Below are 19,179 nucleotides of genomic sequence, written 5' to 3'. Positions count from 1 at the left end.
CTATACAAAAATCGTACGATAATTCTTTGGACGTAAATGTTGGTCCAAATTTCTTATAGTGTGTGTGAGCTTTTAGCCCTTGTACACGCGGTCGGAGAATCCATCGGAATGTGTCCTATCGGACCGTGTTGTCGGATAATCCGACTGTGTGTGTGGTCTGCATCGGACTGATTCCGTCGGAATATCCGTCGGACCCAATTTTCCAACTTGTTGGAAATATTTCCCGACCAACTGCTCCGGTCGGACATACTCCGATCATGTGTAGAGAATTTTGATCAGACCAAGTGCCACGCATGCTCAGATCAAATTCCTACATCAAAGCTATTGGCTACTAGCCTGAACATAGTCCCATCGTAACGAAATTACGTCATCACGTTCTGAACGATCAGATTTTTCGACAACTTAGTCCGACCGTGTGTATGCAACAGTTTCGGACAGATTTGGTTGTCGAAATCTCCGACCGTGTGTACCGGGGCTTAGAGTCTGCAAAAGACTTGAGACCGGGGCGGAGGTTCACCTTCCACCAGGACAACGACCCAAAACATCCAGCCAGAGCTACAATGGAATGGTTTAGATCAAAGCATATTCATGTGTTAGAATGGCCCAGTCACAGTCCAGACCTAAATCCCATTGAGAATCTGTGGGAAGACTTGAAAATTGCTGATCACAGACGCTCTCCATCCAATCAGACAGAGCTTGAGATAGACATCCCCAAAAAGACTTGTAGCTGTAATTGTAGCAAAAGGTGGTTCTACAAAGTATTGACTCCGGGGGGCGCCATACAAATGCCCCTCAAATATTTAGGGGTAAAAAATGTTGAAAACCATTTATAATTTTCCTTCCACTTCACAATTATGTGTCACTTTTGTGTTGGTCTATCACATAAAATAAAAATCCCAATAAAAGAAATTTACATTTTTGGTTGTAAGATGACAAGATGTGGAAAATTTCAAGGGGTGTGAATACTTTTTTAAGGCTCTGTATGTCATTTTTGCTTTAGCCCAAAGCTCCATTTTAAAGCCTCTCTCCCGGGGGCCAAAGTTAACTTTCATATTAAACTAATTTCTCACATTCCCCCGACAGGACAAGCGCATCGGCGCTGTGACATGAACGGGAGCTGGGAGCTGGTGCCAGGCAACAACCGCACGTGGGCGAACTACACCGAGTGTGCAAAGTTCCTCTCCAACGAGACCAGAGAACGGGTACGTAGATGATTTATCCTTCTCTTTCATTTTCAGATCACGTGCTGTCATATTTCAGACAATTCTCTGATTTCCTCTGCTGGCCAGAGTAGCGTCAGATACCACATCCAGAGAGAAGTAGTAGACGCTTTTTTAACCACTTGCTTACCGGGCACATATACACCCCCTTTTTTCAGCGGTGTTACACTTTGAATGACAAATGGGGCGGTCATCCAACGCTCTACCCAAATGACAGTTTTATCATTTTTTTCACACAAATACAGCTTTCTTTTGGTGATATTTAATTTCCACTGGGGTTTTTTTTTTTTTGCTAAAAAAAAATAAAATAAAAAAAAGATGTAAAATTTAGAAAAAAAATTGTGTTTATAAAATTTTGCAAACAGGTATTTTTTCTCCTTCTTTGATGTGCGTGGATGAGGCTGCAGTGATGGGCACTGATAAGGCAGCACACTGATGGGCACTAATCAGGAAGCACTGATGAGGCTGCACTGATGGGCACCAATAAGGCAGCACACTGATGGGCACTAATCAGGAGGCACTGATGAGGCTGCACTGATAGGTGGCACTGATGGGCACTGATAGGCACTGGCAGTTGACACTGATAGGTAGGTGGCACTGATGGGAACTGATTAGCGGCACTGATAGACGGCACAGAAGGGCACTGGTGGGCATGGATAGGCACTGGTAGTTGACACTGGTAGGCAGCACTGATAGGTGGCACTGATTAGCAGCACTTGTGGGCACTGATAGGTGGCACTGGTGGGCACTGCTTAGCAGTACTTATGGGCAATGGTTGGTGGCACTGATGGTAGCCTGCACTGGTGAGCACTGATGAGGCGGCAGTGGTTCTCCGTGTGCGGGACTGATGTCCCTCTGACAAGGGCTGTCAGCATACTGAAGCAGAGCATGATCCCCTCCCTTCAGAGACTGGACCGCAGGGCAGTATTCCAACATGATAACCACCCCAAACACACCTCCAAGACCACCACTGCCTTGCTAAAGAAGCTGAGGGTAAAGGTGATGGACTGGTCAAGCACGTCTCCAGACCTAAACGCTATTGAGCATCAGTGGGACATCCTCAAACGGAAGGTGGGGGAGCGCAAGGTCTCCAACATCCACCAGCTCTGTGATGTGGTCATGGGGGAGGGGAAGAGGACTCCGGTGATGACCTGTGAAGCTCTGGTGAACTCCATGCTCAAGAGGGTGAAGGCAGTGCTGGAAAATAATGGCGGCCACACAAAATATTGACACTTTGGGCCCAATTTGGACATTTTCACTTAGGGGTGTACTGACTTTTGTTGCCAGCTGTTTAGACATTAATGGCTGTGTGTTGAGTTATTTTGAGGGGACAGGAAATGTACACTGTTATACAAGCTGTACACTCACTACTTTACATTGTAGACAAGTGTCATTTCTTCAGTGTTGTCACATGAAAAGATAGAAGAAAAGATTTACAAAATATGTGACTGAGGGGTGTACTTACTTTTGTGAGATACTATATATATATATAAAATGTTTGGGGGTTATAACTAATTTAAAAAAATGCTGATTTAAACTTTTAAACAAAAAGTGTCAGAAAAGGCCGGGTCTTCAAGTGATACTGGATATACTGTAAATGTCATTTGGGTACCGTGCCGCATGACCGTGCAATTACCAGTTAAAGTAGCGCAGTTCTGAATGGCAGAAAAATGGCCTGGTCATGAAAGGGGTAAAACCTTCCACAGGTCAAGTGGTTAAAATTACCGTGGAGTTTTACAAAGAGTGGCAGTTACAGCGCCTTGAAAAAGTATTCATACCCCTTGACATTTCCCCACATTCTGTCATGTTACATCCAAAAAACATAAATGTATTTTATTGGGATTTTATGTGATGGACCAACTAAAAAAGTGGCGCATAATTGTGAAGTGGAAGGAAAATGATAAATGGTTTAACATTTTCTCACAAATATGTGAAAAGTGTGGGGGGGGGGGTACATTTGTATGGCGCCCCCCGGAGTCAATACTTTGTAGAACCCTCTTTCTCTGCAATTACAGCTGCAAGTCTTTTTGGGGGTGTCTCTACCAGATTTGCACATCTAGAGAGGACATTTCTGCCCATTCTTCTTCTTTGTAGAATATCTCAAGCTCTGTCAGATTGGATGGAGAGCGTCTGTGATCAGCAATTTTCAAGTCTTGCCACAGATTCTCAATGGGATTTAGGTCTGGACTGTGACTGGGCCATTCTAACACATGAATATGCTTTGATGTAAACCATTCCATTGTAGCTCTGGCTGGATGTTTCGGGTCGTTGTCCTGCTGGAAGGTGAACCTCCGCCCCGGTCTCAGGTCTTTTACAGACTCTAAGCCCTTGTACACACGATCGGAGATTCCGATGGAAAATGTCCGATCGGACCGTGTTGTCGGATAATCCGACCGTGTGTGGGCCCCATCGGACTGTTTCCGTCAGAATATCCGACGGACCAAGTTTTCCAGCTTGGCTGTAAAACTTTCCGACAACATGATCTGATCGGACCTTGTCTGATCATGTGTAGAGAATTCCGATCGGACAAAGTGCCACGCATGCTCAGATCAAATTCCTACATCAAAGCTATTGGCCACTAGCCTGAACGTAGTCCCGTCATAACGAAATAACGTCATCACGTTCTGTCAGATTGGATGGAGAGCGTCTGTGATCAGCAATTTTCAAGTCTTGCCACAGAGTCTCAATGGGATTTAGGTCTGGACTGTGACTGGGCCATTCTAACACATGAATATGCTTTGATCTAAACCAGGCATGTCCAAAGTCCAGCCCGCTGGCCAATCGTGGCCCGCGGTCCGGTTTGGAACAGCCTGCCTGGTTATTTAAACATATACATCTTTTGTGGCCCCCGGCGATCTCCCAGCGCCGGGGTCACAAAAGATATATAGTCCGGCTGCCTCAGAGGGAGGAGGCGGGACGAGTGCCGTGCACACAGGAGGAGAATTTCCTGTTTAAACGGCAGCTGTAATAGGAAGTCCCATCTCTGCCATTGGACGACTGTTCTGTCCATCAGAGGAGGCGGGACTTTCTCTTAAAGGGGCCGTTGTGTAAACAGGAAATTCTCCTGTAGGATGTCTTTGACGCTCGTCCTGCCTCCTCCATGGCTGCACTGATGGTAATGGTGGCTGCATTCCTGGCAATGGTGAGTGAATTCTTGGCAATGGTGGCTGCATTCCCGGCAATGGTGAGTGCATTCCTGGCAATGGTGGCTGCATTCCTAGCAATGGTAGGTGAATTCCTGGCAATGGTGAGTGCATTCCTGGCAATGGTGAGTGAATTCATAGCAATGGTGGCTGCATTCCTGGCAATGGTGGCTGCATTCCTGGCAATGGTGGCTGCATTCCTGGCAATGGTGGCTGCATTCCTGGCAATGGTGGCTGCATTCCCGGCAATGGTGGGTGCATTCCCGGCAATGGTGGGGCTGCATTCCTGGCAATGGTGAGTGAATTCATAGCAATGGTGGCTGCATTCCTGGCAATGGTGACTGCATTCCCGGCAATGGTGGGTGCATTCCCGGCAATGGTGGGTGCATTCCCGGCAATGGTGGGTGCATTCCCGGCAATGGTGGGGCTGCGTTCCTGGCAATAGTGGGTGCATTCCTGGCAATGGTGGGGCTGCATTCCCAGCAATCGTGGGTGCATTTCTGGCAATGGTGGGGCTGCATTCCTGGCAATGGTGGTTGCATTCCCAGCAATGGTAGGTGCATTCCTGGCAATGGTGAGTGAATTCATAGCAATGGTGGCTGCATTCCTGGCAATGGTGGCTGCATTCCCGGCAATGGTGGCTGCATTCCCGGCAATGGTGGGGCTGCATTCCTGGCAATGGTGAGTGAATTCATAGCAATGGTGGCTGCATTCCTGGCAATGGTGGCTGCATTCCCGGCAATGGTGGCTGCATTCCCGGCAATGGTGGGGCTGCATTCCTGGCAATGGTGAGTGAATTCATAGCAATGGTGGCTGCATTCCCGGCAATGGTGGCTGCATTCCTGGCAATGGTGGGGCTGCATTCCTGGCAATGGTGAGTGAATTCATAGCAATGGTGGCTGCATTCCTGGCAATGGTGGCTGCATTCCTGGCAATGGTGGCTGCATTCCCGGCAATGGTGGGTGCATTCCCGGCAATGGTGGGTGCATTCCCGGCAATGGTGGGGCTGCGTTCCTGGCAATAGTGGGTGCATTTCTGGCAATGGTGGGTGCATTCCTGGCAATGGTGGGGCTGCATTCCTGGCAATGGTGGTTGCATTCCTAGCAATGGTAGGTGAATTCCCAGCAATAGTGGGTGCATTTCTGGCAATGGTGGCTGCATTCCCGGCAATGGTGGCTGCATTCCTGGCAATGGTGGCTGCATTCCTGGCAATGGTAGGGCTGCATTCCTGGCAATAGTGGGTGCTGCATTCCTGGCAATGGTGTGTCTGCAGATGGGCACTGACCCTTATTTTGCTTCACAGTTCTTTATTTAAATTTTTTTTTTTCCTGAAGCTTCCCTCTTAAAGTGAAGGTGCGTGTTATACGTCAATAAATACGGTGTATCCAAATAATACACTTGAGTTCATCTATTCACCACACACAGCCACAAAGGCAAGAGAATTCTTGTTGGGCCGTGTATTAGTGCTCGGACGGACACACTTATGCCCCGTACACACGAGAGGGATTAAGTCTGACAGACTTCCGACGGAGTTCTAGCGGAGTTCCGCCGGAGTTCTGGCGGACTTTTCGTCCGAACGGACTTGACCACACACCATCACACCAAACTCCGACGGAGTCGAACGTGATGACGTACGACTGGATTCGACGTAGGAAGTTCATAGACAGTAGCCAATAGCTGCCCTAGCGTCGGTTTTAGTCCGTCGGAGTAGCACACACACGAGCGGATTTTTCGAAGGGGACCGGGTCCGGCGGAGTTCCGTCGGGAAAATTTGAAGCATGCTTCATTTCTAAAGTCCGTCAGACTTTTGCGAAGCTAAAGTCCGTTGCAGCCCACACACGAGCGGATAGTCCGCCGGACTCAGTCCGTCGGAGTTTGGATGTCGAAAAGTCCGCTCGTGTGTACGGGGCATTAGACCGAATTTTAATGGTTTAAAGAATGTCAGGCAAAATGGTCGGCATGTTCACTTCATCAAATCTGGCCCTCTTTGAAAAAAGTTTGGACACCCCTGATGTAAACCATTCCATTGTAGCTCTGGCTGGATGTTTCGGGTCGTTGTCCTGCTGGAAGGTGAACCTCCGCCCCGGTCTCAAGTCTTTTGCAGACTCTAATGCCGCGTACACACCACCGGACTTTCCAGGCAGAAAAGGTCCGATGGAATAATTTCATCGGATATTCCGATGGTGTGGGGGGCTTTTGACTTCTGATGGACCTAGAAACAGAACATGTTTTAAATCTTTCTGACAGAATCAATTCCTATCGGGAAAACCGCTCGTCTGTATGCTGTTCCTTCGGACCAACAACGGCGCAAGGGCAGCTATTGGCTACTGGCTATTGAGCTTCCCTTTTCTAGTCCCGTCGTATGTCATCACGTTCTAAACTAATGGGCTTTGGTGTGATCGTGTGTAGGCAAGTCCGTTTCAGCGGAACTCCGTCGGAAAGACCGTCAGAGTTTATTCTGATGGAAAAAATGGTCGCGTGTACGCGGAATAACATGTTTTCTTCTAAGATTGTCCTGTATTTGGCTCCATCCATCTTCCCATCAACTCTGACCAGCTTCCCTGTCCCTGCTGAAGAAAACCATCCCCACCACATGATGCTGCCACCACCATGTTTCACGGTTCATGGTGTGATCAGGGGGATGGGCAGTGTTAGTTTTCCCCACACATAGCGTTTTGCTTTTAGGCCATAAAGTAGAATTTTGGTCTCCTCTGACCAGATCACCTTCTTCCACATGTTTGCTGCCCCCTCCCCCACATGGCTTCTCACAAACTACAAACAGGACTTCTTATGACTTTCTTTCTCCAATGTCTTTCTTCTTGTCACTCTTCCATAAAGGTCAGATTTGTGGAGAGACGACTAATAGTTGTCCTGTGGACAGATTCTCCCCCCTGAGCTGTGGATCTCTGCAGCTCCTCCAGAGTTACCATGGACCTCTTGGCTGCTTCTCTGATGAATGCTCTCCTTGCCCGGCCCGGTCAGTTTAGGTGGGCGGCCATGTCTTGGTAGGTTTGCAGTTGTGTCATACTCTTTCCATTTTCCGATGATGGATTGAACAGAGCTCCGTGAGATCTTCAAAGCTTGGGAGATTATTTTATAACCTAACCCTGCTTTATACTTCTCCACAACTTTACCCCTGACCTGTCTGGGGTGTTCCTTGGCCTTCATGATGCTGTTTGTTCACTAAGGTTCTCTAACAAACCTCTGAGGGCTTCACAGAACAGCTGTATTTATACTGAGATTAAATGACACACAGGTGGGCTCTATTTACTAATTAGGTGACTTCTGAAGGCAAATTGGTTTTAGATTTTAGTTAGGGGTATCAGAGTAAAGGGGGCTGAATACAAATGCCCCTCCCCCCCACGCTCCCCAGGGACAATGGCGCTCCATGCGGCGCTGTGATAACCAATGCGATCAGAGGAATATTTTTAGCTGGTTTCGAGTACAACGTTCGCCCCCGCCCAATTAAAACACGGGATGGAGAGGCGAACTGATGATTATAATTACACGCTTGTTACACAAATATCACATCTGACAAACCGCCGACAACCAACGCCGATCACTTCCTGGAAATATTCCGCCTAATTATACAGAAAATTGATCCTCGCTGTCAGTGTGGCGACCACAACGCAAATCCGCAGTCATAATATTAATCGCGTCTCCTGTGAGCTCCGAATATAATCATTATCAAATGTGTGCTGACAATTTACATTTCATTCCTTTGTACCGACCCGGGAAGGCAGACATTTTACTTCCAAGAGGCTGTGAACATGTTAAGGCTCCTGAATTATACTGTGGGGGAGGGGATACTGAGGAAATGACTCCTCCTCCTTCTACAATATTACAATGTACAGTCTGATCACTGGGGGGGGAGGGGAGACTGAGGAAATGACTCCTCCTCCTTCTACAAAGTTACAATGTACAGTCTGATCACTGGGGGGGAGGGGAGACTGAGGAAATGACTCCTCCTCCTTCTACAAAGTTACAATGTACAGTCTGATCACTGGGGGAGGGGAGACTGAGGAAATGCCTCCTCCTCCTACAAAGTTACAATGTACATCAGGGATATGCAATTAGCGGATCTCCAGCTGTTGCGGAACTACAAGTCCCATCAGGCATAGCAAGACTCCACCAGCCACAAGCATAACACCCAGGGGCAGAGGCACGATGGGACTTGTAGTTTTACAACAGGTGGAGGTCCGCTAATTGCATATCCCTGATATACAGTCTGATCGCTGGGGGAGGAGACTAAGGAAATGCCCCCTCCACCTTCTACAAAGTTACATTGTACAGTCTGATCAATGGGGGAGGAGACTGAGGAAATGACTCGTCCTCCTTCTACAAAGTTAGAATATACCGTCTGATCACTGGGGGAGGGGAGACTGAGGAAATGACTCCTCCTTCTTCTACAATATTACAACATACAGTCTAATCACTGGGGGAGGGGAGACTGAGGAAATGACTCCTCCTCCTTCTACAAAGTTACAATGTACAGTGTGATCACTGGGGGAGGAGACTGATGAAATAACTCCTCCCCTTCTACAATATTACAATGTGCATTTTGATCACTGGGGGAGGGGAGACTGAGGAAATGACTCCTCCTCCTTCTACAAAGTTACAGTGTATAGTCTGATCACTAGGGGAGGGGAGATTGCGGAAATGACTCCTCCTCCTTCTACAAAGTTACAATGTGCAGTCTGATCACTGAGGGAGGTGACACAGAAGAGGATCACTATTTAAGACGGTCTATATACATTCTCATAGACTTGAGGTTCCAGTTCACTTGTAGCAATGAGCGATTTTTTATTTTTTTTTGTACCGAGATGACCTGGGCTCAGAGAAAGTGGGATGAATCATGTTGATCATCAGGCTGGCGACATCTAATGGCAGAAAAAAAGTACTGCGGTGGCGAATCTCTGGATTGAAGGTGACGATTGCAGCAAAAGCTGGTTTTGTTATTTTATCTTTCATTTTTATTGAGTTTCTTTTGGTTGGAGTTCTTCTTTAGTTTTTTTTTTTCATGTAGCGTTTGAAGAAGAAGTCATGTGTCGGGCCTGTTTTGGAATTTTAGATTTGAAAGTTTTGCTGATTTTTTTTCCCAAGGACTTTGTGAAGTGCGTTTTGCCTTCGTTGAGTTTTTCATTTTATGCCGTATTGATTATTTTTGCCTCCTGGATTTTTTTTTTTCGTGCTACTTTTAGTACTTTTGAAGCTTAACTGAACCCTTCCGCTGTGAGTCCAGCGATTGATTTTGCGCACGTTCGGCTATTTTTTGAAGCCGGATTGATGAGCCTCGCTTCCAAGTTGTTCTTTCCGAAAAGGGCAAAGGATTTTAATTCCGCGTCGCGCAGAAGGCGCCAGGAGCCGTGCCGCCTTGTTGCCGACTATTACACGCCAACATTTCACACTCTCTCTCTCTACCTAATCCCCTCAAAAGTCGGGCACTTCAAAGCAAAGGCCTGCAACCACAAAATACCGCGGAGGACGAGGGCCACCATCGAGCGTTCTCCCGCTAGTTGAGTTTAGGCGCTCGCCGAGTTCAATCAAGGATTTTTAATGAGCTTTAGTTAGAAGGAAAAGGTGAAGACCAAGTCAACCGAGGTGTAAGAGTCCTGGGCTTACTACGCACGCACCAATAGCGTGTTGCAGTAAAAGGAAATTTGTGGCAACTGAGCATGCGCCAAAGACGCCTCAGGGCGCCAACCAGCACCCGCGCAGAAGACCTGATGGAAAAGGGCAGGAAAATCATGCCCAGGAGGCGCACATGAAGTGACCTCAACCTGATGGAAAAAGGTGGGAAAATGCCCAGCAGGCACACAGGAAGTGACCTCAGTCTGATGGAAAAAGGCGGGAAAGTGCCCAGGAGGCGCACAGGAAGTGACCTCAACCTGATGGAAAAAGGTGGGAAAATGGCCAGGAGGCGCACAGGAAGTGACCTCAACCTGATGGAAAAAGGTGGGAAAATGCCCAGCAGGCGCACAGAAAGTGACCTCAACCTGATGGAAAAGGGTGGGAAAATGCCCAGGAGGCACACAGGAAGTGACCTCAACCTGATGGAAAAAGGGGGGAAAATGCCCAGGAGGCGCAAAGGAAGTGACCTCAGCCTGATGAAAAAAGGTGGGAAAATGCCCAGGAGGCACACAGGAAGTGACCTCAACCTGATGGAAAAAGGTGGGAAAATGCCCAGCAGGCGCACAGGAAGTGACCTCAACCTGATGGAAAAAGGTGGGAAAATGCCCAGGAGGCGCACAGGAAGTGATCCTCAACCTGATGGAAAAAGGTGGGAAAATGCCCAGGAGGTGCACAGGAAGTAACCTCAACCTGATGGAAAAAGGCAGGAAAGTGCCCAGTAGGCGCACAGAAAGTGACCTCAACCTGATGGAAAAGGGCGGGAAAATGCCCAGCAGGCGCACGGGAAGTGACCTCAGCCTGATGAAAAAAGGCGGGAAAATGCCCAGGAGGCACACAGGAAGTGACCTCAACCTGATGGAAAAGGGTGGGAAAATGCCCAGGAGGCACACAGGAAGTGACCTCAGCCTGATGGAAAAAGGCGGGAAAATGCCCAGGAGGCGCAAATGAAAAGACCTCAGCCTGATGAAAAAAGGTGGGAAAATGCCCAGGAGGTGCACAGGAAGTGACCTCAACCTGATGGAAAAAAGCGGGAAAGTGCCCAGAAGGCACACAGGAAGTGACCTCAAACTGATGGAAAAGGGTGGGAAAATGCCCAGGAGGCGCACAGGAAGTGACCTCAACCTGATGGAAAAAGGCAAGAAAATGCCCAGGAGGCACACAGGAAGTGACCTCAACCTGATGGAAAAAGGTGCTCGGAAACAATTCGACACATGCTCTGAAGCATTGAACTTAATTTTCTCGGCTCATCGTAGTGTTGTACGTGACAGCGTTCTTGGCGGTCGAAAGTTCCGAGAACTTTTGTGCGACCGTGTGTATGCAAGCCAAGCTTGAGCGGAATCCCCTTGGAAAAAGGCATCCAAGTTTTTTCCGACGGAAAATCCAATCGTGTCTACCCAGCATTAGAGGTTCCTATGATGGGATTAGCCTTGTGTCAACTTTAGCTCGTTATCTAACCATTGTGTGATGTTTTGGGTACTATTTGGTTTTATTGTTCATGTGGTGACTGACCTACTTTTGAAGTGTATAAAATCCTGTACTTCTGTTCAATAAACAGCCATTCCTTTGATTCTACCCCAACATCTTGTCTGAGTACGGTGCTTGGGCTAAAGGGGCTGGTATTAGCTGTCGGTCTGCTAGAAGGGTTTGGAGAGCAGGAGGCACTGTTTGGGGGCAGGGGGGCGCACCTAAGAGGGGTGCCAATTGTTCCGTCACACACCACCCCAGGGATTGGCTGACTCCCCATAAATATTCAGACTGCGTATCTGCCTCTTGTTCCACTGTTAATCAGGAATATTCTAGAATGCAGGGGAGATAATCAGACCAGCAGCTTGGGAAACAATGAGCAGGCCAAAACAATCAACCACTGCTCCACTGCCTACAGAGCCAGACTAGATTTCCTTAGCATCCTACTCAGGCTGCATTGATGGGCACTGACAAGGCTAAGCTGATGGGGACTGGTGAGGCTGCATTGATAGACACTAGTGAGGCTGCATTGATGGGCTATGATCAGGCTGCATTGATAGACACTGGTGAGGCTGCATCGATGGGCTATAATCAGGCTACATCGATGGACACTGGTGAGCCTGCATTGATGGGCTATGATCAGGCTGCATTGATGGACACTGGGGAGGCTGCATTGATGGGCTATGATCAGGCTGCATTGATGGACACTGGTGAGGCTGCAATGATGATCACTAATGAAGCTGCACTGATGAGCACTGGTGAGGCTGCAATGATGGGTACTGGTGAGGCTGCAATGATGGGTATTTGTGAGGCTGATTTGGATGGGCACTGATTAGGCTGCATTGATGGACACGGGTGAGGCTGCATTGATGGGCACCGATAAGGCTGCATTGATGGACACTGGTGAGGCTGCAATGATGGCCACTGGTGAGGCTGCAATGATGGCCACTGATCAGGCTGCATTGATGGCCACTGATCAGGCTGCATTGATGGACACTGGTGAGGCTGCATTGATGGGCACTGATGAGGCTGCATTGATAGACACTAGTGAGGTTGCATTGATGGGCTATGATCAGGCTGCATTGATGGACACTGGTGAGGCTGCATTGATGAGCACTGATGAGGCTGCACTGATGGGCACTGGTGAGGCTGCATTGATAGACACTAGTGAGGCTGCATTCATGGGCTATGATCAGGCTGCACTGATGGACACTGGTGAGGCTGCATTGATGGGCACTGGTGAGGCTGCATTGATAGACACTAGTAAGGCTGCATTGATGGGCTATGATCAGGCTGCATTGATGGGCACTGGTGAGGCTGCATTGATGATCACTGATGAGGCTGCACTGGTGAGCACTGGTGAGGCTGCAATGATGGGTATTTGTGAGGCTGCTTTGGATGGACACTGATCAGGCTGCATTGATGGGCACTGGTGAGGCTGCATGGATGGGCACTGGTGACGGTGATGAGCTGATTTGTGGTTTAATGGGCACTAAGGCTGCCAGCCCTCCCCTGTCCTATACCCTAACTAGGAGGGTGCCCACAAATAAAAGATAAGTTTATAAACTTGCAAACCTGAAGCCCAACTCCAGATCTCTGCCTCTGACAATGAGGACAACCAGTGGCGAAAAAAATACTGTGAATGTGCGAAAAAATAAATAAAATGTAATTAATTGATAAAAAAATGATAGTTCTCTTTTAAATATAATCATTCAATATAAATTAAACACAGCCTCTTCTCTTGTCTTTCAAAAATTCTCTTGCACATGAATACAGCCACCAATGTGACTTATTCTATCTTTATAGAAATAACACATAAAGACAACCAGAGAAGCGCTGACCCCCTCGCAAGATATGTTCTACGGCTTTATAGCTTTAATTACCCTTTAGATACATTGCTTTGTTCGCAGGCGGCAGTGCCTTCCTGTTAACAAATCACCCCGGCATGCTCTTGAAACCCGAGCGTTACCGCTTTCCACAATAACCGGCGGCGTGCTTTCTATACCCCTCTTTATCATTCCCGCGCCACGAATGCACGTACAGCTTGTCGGTTGTTTGTCTAAAGATTGATTAATTGCAATGCTTGTGGGATAATGCCACATTAATACATAGGAAGCAGCGAAAGACACCTGACCTTACATTCTGCATGGGCCGCTTGGGAATTGTCAAAAGATCGCAATGCGCAGATTTATGCACACCTCTGGAACACTGTCATATTTTTTTTTTTTTTTTAAATAAGCGCACAATATTATTCTGTGCATAATGAATACTGCATATTTTTTATGCAAGTGAGCGTAGGAGGAGGTGAAACATTTTATTGCACGCTGAGGCCAACAGAAGTGTCCTACGCACTTCGCCGTCTCCCGTCTCGAGTTTAATTTGATGCTGTTACTTATGATTGTTTAATAAGAACTGCAGCTATCAGCATCCTGTAATATGTCGAAGGTCGCACCTTTGAAATGTTTTCTGTTTTGAAGATACAACTCATTGTTTGGTTTTATCAAAAAGTTACTCCTGTTGAGACCCGTTATGGCACCCCCTGGCAGGTGATATGGGCTCACTGGAGATGTGGAGACTGATGGATGGTCTTTACCAGAGCTCCCAAAAGTGGAGATGGGCTACAAACCCTAGTGATCCCCTTTTTGCAAGCTGTCATCATGTCACAAAGCCTCTGGATCATCGCACCACAAGGTTAGCTCCTGGGCTGTTCCTGGGCTGTTCCTGAAGCCCACACCGCTTTCCCAACCTTTTCTCGGCCACCCAGCTGGGCTGTTCCTGGAGCCTGTGGCCGCCCACTCACCCTCTTTGCAGCCGCCGATTCTGTTCATGGCATGGCTCGGGGGGCAGAGACTAGAAGATCAGCTGACTGGTGAGGAATGTGAAGTGGGAGGGGTTGAAGGAGACCCTATTTCCTGATTTCGGCATAGGTGTCACTGCTGTGAGACACCACAAAGTCGGGGACACGGTGAAGCCGGAGACACAATGAGTAACACTACCTGTGATTATAGTTGCCATTAAAAGTCCCCACTACAGTTCTCAGATCAGCAGATGACCTTGATCAAGAGCACTTAAAGAGGAAGTAAACCCTGATGGGTTTACTTCCTCTTTTTTTCCCTGCAAAGGTAAAGCATAATGGACTACTATGCATCGCATTGCATAGTAGTCCATTATGTGTCACTTACCTGACACAGGAGCCAGCGAAGTCGCCGCTGCCCCCTGTAGTCCGCCGCATCCATCTTGCTGGTGGTGTCTCGCAGCTCCGCCGCTGTCATTCGGCGAAGCCGCGATGACGTCACTCCCGCGCATGCGCACGGGAGTCGACAAATGCGGCAGCTCCATTCTTGGAACTGCCGCGTTCAGTGCGCCTGCGCGCCGCTGTCGTTTTCGGGCAAATATCTCCTAAACCATATAGGTTTAGGAGATATTGCTTGGACCTACAGGTAAGCCTTAATCTAGGCTTACCTGTAGGTCAAAGTGGTTTGTAAGGGTTTACAACCACTTTAAAGAGGAAGTAAACCCTGATGGGTGTTACTTCCTCTTTGATTCCCTACAAAGGTAAAGCATAATGGACTACTATGCATCGCATCGCATCGCATAGTAGTCCATTATGTGTCACTTACCTGACACAGGAGCCAGCGAAGTCACCGCTGTCCCCTGTAGTTCCGAGCGTCCATCTTCTTGGTGGATCTGGCTGCTCCGGCGCTGTGATTCGCCGGAGCCGCGATGACGTCACTCCCACGCATGCGCACGGGAGCCGACACTCGCGGCATATCGCTGTGATCTGCGGCTTGCCCGGTGGCTGTCTTCAGGTAAATTTCTTGGACCTACAGGTAAGCCTTAATCTAGGCTTACCTGTAGGTCAAAGTGGTTTGTAAGGGTTTACAACCACTTTAAGTTGGCTGATCAGGACCCCCCCCAGCGCTGCCACTCATCCCATGGCCCCCACCAGTAATAGAAGGAATAAAAATAGGGAATACTTGGAAGGGAGAGGAATAGAGGTGGAGGAACAAAGAAAAAGGGAGAGAAAGAATAAGAGAAAGAACAAGAAAGACGACTAGAGAGAGGGGTGGGGGGAAAAAAAAAACAAGACATTAGGATTGAGAGAGATAAAAGGGAAAGAAAGGAGAATAAAGAGAAAGAGTGGTAAATCCTAAAATGTACCATAAGGGGTTTTAATACTGTACGAGTGGAAGGGACTCAGGGAACGCTAAGGCTGCATTCACACCTGAGCGTAGCGCTTTCAAGCGTTTTTTTGCGGCGATTCGCTGCGTTTTTTTTACCGCGATTCGCTGCGTTTTTTACAGCGTTTTGTCGCGAATTTGTGCAGGGCAAAAGGTCACCAATGTTAAAAGAAGAAAAACGCCCAAATCAGCCCGATTCGCGCACAAAAAAGGGTCCGGAACTTGTTTGAGCTTCAGGCGTAGGGCTTCAGGCGACTTGGAGTGGAGATGTGAACCGTCTCCATTGAGAATAATGGATTTTTTCCCCTCCAGCGTTTTGTAGCTTCAGGCGTCAAGCTACAAAATGCTCAGGTGTGAATGGGGTCTTAATGTCCGTGGATTAGGGGCGCAAATGACTTGCCTTGCCTTGGGTGCTGGCAACCCACTCTACGAAAATAATTTTACTGTTAGGGGTCCCCACAACTTGGGAAATTTTATCAAGGGGTCGCGGCACTAGAGACGTTGCACATTTTCTACTCCATTTCATCGGCCTTTATATTTGTTGGATTTCTGAGAAGGCCGCCTGTCCATTGTTTAGTGAAATTGCTTATTCACTTTGGTAAGTGATCCATGGATGTGTATTGATTTTGAGGGTATAAAATAAAAACAGACAGTGAAAAAAAGATAAATTCTAAGAAATTGTAAAAATGTAAACTTTGCTTGAATCTCCTACATAAAATAAACATGAAGAACGATGGGGGTTAAGGTTACTTTACTGCCATGCAATTATTTTACTCTAAAAAATAGTCGTAGAACTTATTCAGACAGCAATATTCATGTTTTGTTTCCTTCTCCCACCAGAATTCAATTCTGGAATGTTTGTAGGCTAAAGCACCCTCTAGGGAGTCGCGCCGATGTGAAGTGAGTTTCGGTCAAGGTCAACCTGCCCTAATAGAAAATAAACTTCCTCTTTTACGACTTTGGAAACATCTCAAACGTTTTCATTTATCATGCTGCCGTATATATTCCCAACGGGAGGCGGTTTCTAAATATTGTGCAACTCCCTCCTTTACCTATGATTCGGCATTTCTCCTTTTCGGTACATTTTTATTAAAGTGTCTGAAGAACCTAGCAAAATTAAGTAAGGTTTAAATAGCCTAGATAGAAAATGTTTTACAAAATAACACTTCCCGGGGTTATTTAATAAAACCAGTGCTGGGAGCAAAGTGTTAAGAGCCAAGTGTGGTCATGATAGCACCCAATCAGGATCCATCTTGACATCAGCTGTTTAAGTTCTGATTGGTTGCTATGAGTTGCGGAGCTTACTGAATACAAATGATACCGTGTTCACTTCTGGAAGGTTTGGTATCAGCTTAAATTGATTTCCAGACTAGATATTCATGTCAGGGCAGCTGGTGGGGCTACCGGGCCAATGTCAAGTCCATGTTAAAGTGTGTAAAAGGACAAATAAAATTAAAGGTTTCCTTTAAAGTGAATTTAGACCACATGTGTAGCATGTAGTACTTGAAAAAGAAAAAAAAGGGAGACAATTAGGGACTTTTAGAAGACCTAGACCTGGTAAGGTCACGTATGTCCATCCCTATGGGACTTTGAATGAAATCATGACCCCGTAAGGTCATGCATTTCCATCCCTTATATCAAGAAGAGGGGAGCAAGGGAGTTGGGACTTTGTGTGAAGCACAGGATAGCAATTGGATAATTAAGGCTGAACGAGGGAATTTTTATCCACATAAATGGCTTGTAAGTATACATATACTGTTGGTATCAGAATAAATGGTAGATACAGTGACAAAAATATCCATAATAATACAATTGTCATTGGGTGCGGGGCTACCCTACTGGACCCTAAGGTGGGCAACGCCACTCGTTGACTAACAGGGTCGGCCCGGTTGTTCGCGGGGGGCCCCCCCCGGGCTGGCAGTTGCCGGCCCTGGGGGGCCTACTGGAACGGGCCACTGGATGGGTGGTCCCTGCAGCCCTCTCTTCTCTGTCCTAACTGTTCTACTATGCTGTAGTAATGCATGACGTGTAATGCACTCTTTGAATATAAATAAATATGTTATTTGGAAAAAAAAAAAAATAATACAATTGTCTCAGAATATGACAACTGGTGTCAAATAGTCGAAAATTATACAAGGTAACAAAACAGTAAATACAATCATACAAAGTTGTCATGAATAAAACTCCGAATATAAAAAAATTCCGTAGTTCCACCAAGGCGGGGTTAAATAAATTAATAATTACAAGATGAACTTGTACTTGTTTGGTTTTTGATAAATTATTTTGAAAATGGCAATGCTTATACATTTTATGCATATACTGTATATACAGTGCAAAGCCATGTCATGGTGAGGTTTCCGTGGCACCTAGGGTTCTCATCCATACAAGGTGAGGGGTTCCAAATGCATTTCTCACAGAGAACAAACAGGATTATCAGTATTCTCTCGAATTTGTAAAACATTGGTGGGGTTTTGGAGACCGGAGGTTTTGCAGAGTATGGTCAATAGACGTGAACAAAGATGTAATGGGATGAAACCTCCAGCCCTCAACCCATGGCTTGAGGGCATCCAACATCCTGATTGTGCAAGTGTTTATAGGCTTTTTAGTATGGTTGCTTACTATAGCTCAGGGCTCAACCCGGGAGACAGGATGGCTCCACCACGGAGAGTGTAAGTCAGTGCAGCAAGCAACTGCAAGACGGTGGGAACAAAATTTGAGTTTGAGAACGGTCTGGAGGAAACAAACAAGGAAGAGCCTAGCTCTGAAGCCTGAGCAGCGGCACAGCAAGTAGAAGTCAGGAAAGATGCTGAGCAAGCCCTGTGAGGTTAAATGTGTTTTTAGAACTTTAAAGCGGAGGTCCACCCTAAAGTGGACCTTCCGCTCATTGGAATCCTCCCCTCCTCCGGCGCCACAATTTGCACCTTTCAGGAGGGAGGGGGGTGCAGGTATCTGTACAGTACAGGTATCTGCACCCACTTCCGGGATAGCTCTCTGCGGAAAGGGGCGTAGATCTACGCCCCTTTCCGAAAGTCCCCCGCTGCCTGCTGGGAAACGCACAGATCCCAGAGGCAGCGGGTCCATCCTTATTGCGCAGCGCGACTCGCGCATGCGCAGTAGGGAACCGGGAAATGAAGCCGAAAAGGCTCCACTTCCTGATTCTCATACCCAAGATGGCGGCGGCAGCACCCGAGAGATGATCGAGAGATCGGCTTCGGGTGCCGACATTGCGGGCGCGCTGGGCGGGTAAGTGTCCTTATTTTAAAAGTCAGCAGCTTTTGTATTTGTAGCTGCTGGCTTTTAAAAAAAAAAAGCGGCGGAACTCCCAGCGGGCTCCCGCTTTAACTAATGTTGTCCTGGAACCCCGAGGCTTTGTAGAGTATTAAGTTGGGTAAAGCCTCCAGCCCTGGACCCATGATTTGCATCCAGCATCCTGATTGTGCATTTACAGTCCTTTTAGTTTGGTGTTAACTAGAGCTTAGGGTAGAAGTCAGGAGAGATGCTGAACAACCCCTGTGAGGGTAAACGTGTTTTTAGAACTTT

At 47.3% G+C, this 19,179-nt stretch overlaps 1 protein-coding gene across 1 annotated transcript in view; it reads left to right on the top strand.

Moving 5' to 3' along the window:
- The window catches only part of PTH1R (parathyroid hormone 1 receptor), a 489,474-nt gene that overhangs the window by 347,739 nt on the left and 122,556 nt on the right, over positions 1-19,179 (top strand). Inside the window, exon 4 of the mRNA XM_077493522.1 lies at positions 1,084-1,202. Within this exon, the coding sequence (XP_077349648.1) occupies positions 1,084-1,202 (119 nt within the window). The remainder of the gene's footprint in view (positions 1-1,083; positions 1,203-19,179) is intronic.

The sequence above is a fragment of the Lithobates pipiens genome, unplaced genomic scaffold, assembly GCF_037356315.1.
Source record: "Lithobates pipiens isolate NorthernLeopardFrog02 unplaced genomic scaffold, aLitPip1_a1.2 Scaffold_19, whole genome shotgun sequence".
Lineage (NCBI taxonomy): Eukaryota > Metazoa > Chordata > Amphibia > Anura > Ranidae > Lithobates > Lithobates pipiens.
This window is presented reverse-complemented; position numbering and strand designations above follow the sequence as displayed.